The sequence below is a fragment of the Bison bison genome, unplaced genomic scaffold (assembly GCF_000754665.1).
Source record: "Bison bison bison isolate TAMUID 2011002044 unplaced genomic scaffold, Bison_UMD1.0 scf7180017864527, whole genome shotgun sequence".
NCBI classification, from domain to species: Eukaryota; Metazoa; Chordata; class Mammalia; order Artiodactyla; family Bovidae; genus Bison; species Bison bison.
This window is the reverse complement of record NW_011495078.1, coordinates 9,878,472-9,880,665: the sequence shown is the minus strand read 5'-3', so window position 1 is coordinate 9,880,665 and position 2,194 is coordinate 9,878,472. Positions and strand designations below refer to the sequence as shown.

Sequence of the window (2,194 nt, the reverse complement as noted above, 5' to 3'; positions counted from 1 at the left end):
CAGACAGGTGGCAGGGCCACTGTAGATGCCCCGTGTTGTCCCCTGTGTTGACCGTCCTAGGCCAAGTCTCAGTGACCCATGATGCCTACTGGGCGGGGGGGCGGGGGGAGCCAATGACATGTGAATCCACCCAAAACAGGGCTGTGGCGCAAGAGGCCCCTCGGCAGATCCTGCTCAGCCACGGAGCCCCAGGCTTCAGTGTCTGTTGCCGGCCCTGACTGTGTCACTACACATCAGGACGCTGGACCAGCTCCACTTGTTTCACATTGAAAGCCTCACAAGGCCCGGGCCTCCTGCCAGCTGCTTCTCACTCACACGCTCTCCAGGAGGCTGGTGACGCTGAGCTGTTTTATGGATGTGCAGATGGAGGCTGGAAATGAAGCTAGGCTGAGCCCCAGTACACAGAAGGTCCTTAAGCTAAGCCTCCCCGATTTCCATATGCTCTTCTGATGCCCAACAAAAGGAGGACTAATCCTCGATGAGTCTGTTTAAGGAGGCTGAAGGCCAACTGCAAACCTTTTGCTCACTTGACTGCAAGTTTCTAGGACTTGGTGAGGAGGAGAAAAATTTGAGGGCAGAACTAGGCAAACCATATTCTCCTAAGTCATGGGCCATGGCTGGACTCAAACCCTTACAGACATGATGTTAACTCTTTAGACAAATATCAATAGGATTATTAAATTTAGAGCGTTCCTGTTGTTTTTTATTTTTTGGTATCCATACAAATCAGAATCTTTTGAAATAAGTGCCACAGATTCAGGGGTGACAGGACATAAACATAAACTGGATCAACATGTTTCAGTTGCTGTTTTTTATCAACTTAACTTCCTGTTAGAAATAGCATCACTTGTGTGAGACGACTACGTGAACGGCACCAGCTCCTGTTTCGTGAACTCCGTGGGTGACAGACACCCCCTGCCCATACCTCGGGTTGCACACTGTTGTCCTGACTGTTGGTCTTCAGGTCTTCGCTGGGCTGCGTGGTCTCGATGCTGGGCGGGTTGAGGATCCGCTTCAGCTCCTGCTGTTGGCTCTGCTTCAGGCTGATGATGATGCTACAGGACTGCTGCTGTTTCTATGGAGACAGGATCCTTCTTTCAGGAATGGGAAAGTCAGCCCAATATCCCCTGCCCCACCATTCGAGTCTTCCTCTCTCCTCTCTCCAAAGGACCTGCCTGCAGGGTGACCACTTGAAAGAAAAATAGAAAGAAAGAAGGAAAGAAAGAAAGGGAAGTCGCTCAGTCATGTCCAACTCTTTGTGACCCCATGGGCTGTAGCCTACCTACCAGGCTCCTCTGTCCATGGCATTTTCCAGGCAAGAGTACTGCAGTGGGTTGCCATTTCCTTCTCCAGGGGATCTTCTGGACCCCCAGATCGAACCCGGGTCTCCCACATTGCAGGCAGACGCTTTACCATCTGAGCCACCAGGGAAGCCTGGTGACCACTTAAGAGCTTCCAAATAAGGGGTTTTCCCTGATGGGTATCAGACAGCTTTAGAGGAGGGCTTGGAGTGTTCATTTGCATAACAATCCTTATGTTCACTGATACTACCATGTAAGTTTTATTTTAAACAGAATTGTTTTTCCTTCTCTTTAAACAAGTTTTAATTGAAATATAGTCAATTTACAATATCATCTAAGTTTCAGGTGTACAGCCCAGCCATATCCCTGGTGGCTCAGATGGTAAAGAATCTGCCTGCAATGTGGGAGAGGTGGGTTTGATTCCTGGGTCAGGAAGATCCCCTAGAGGAGAAAACGGCAACCCACTCCAGTATTCTTGCCTGGGAAATCCCAAGGACAGAGGAGCCTGGATGGCTACAGTCCATGGGGTCACAAAGAATAGGACACACTAAAGCGACTTAGCACGTAGCAGCATACACACACACATACACACTCTCTTTTTCAGGTATTTGCCCCTTATACGTTATTATACAATATTGAATACAGTTCCCTATCAGATCAGATCAGATCAGATCAGTCGCCCAGCCGTGTCTGACTTTTTGCGACCCCATGAATCGCAGCACGCCAGGCCTCCCTGTCCATCACCAACTCCCGGAGTTCACTGAGACTCATGTCCATCGAGTCAGTGATGCCATCCAGCCATCTCATCCTCTGTCGTCCCCTTCTCCTCCTGCCCCCAATCCCTCCAAGCATCAGAGTCTTTTCCAATGAGTCAACCCTTCGCATGAGGTGGC

The 2,194-nt window shown here is 49.8% G+C and overlaps 1 protein-coding gene across 1 annotated transcript in view; it reads right to left on the bottom strand.

Annotated features, from left to right (window-relative positions):
- Positions 1-2,194, bottom strand: part of NALCN (sodium leak channel, non-selective) — a 284,614-nt gene that overhangs the window by 2,999 nt on the left and 279,421 nt on the right. The window contains exon 41 of the mRNA XM_010831483.1: positions 926-1,075. Coding sequence (XP_010829785.1) covers positions 926-1,075 — 150 coding nt within the window. The remainder of the gene's footprint in view (positions 1-925; positions 1,076-2,194) is intronic.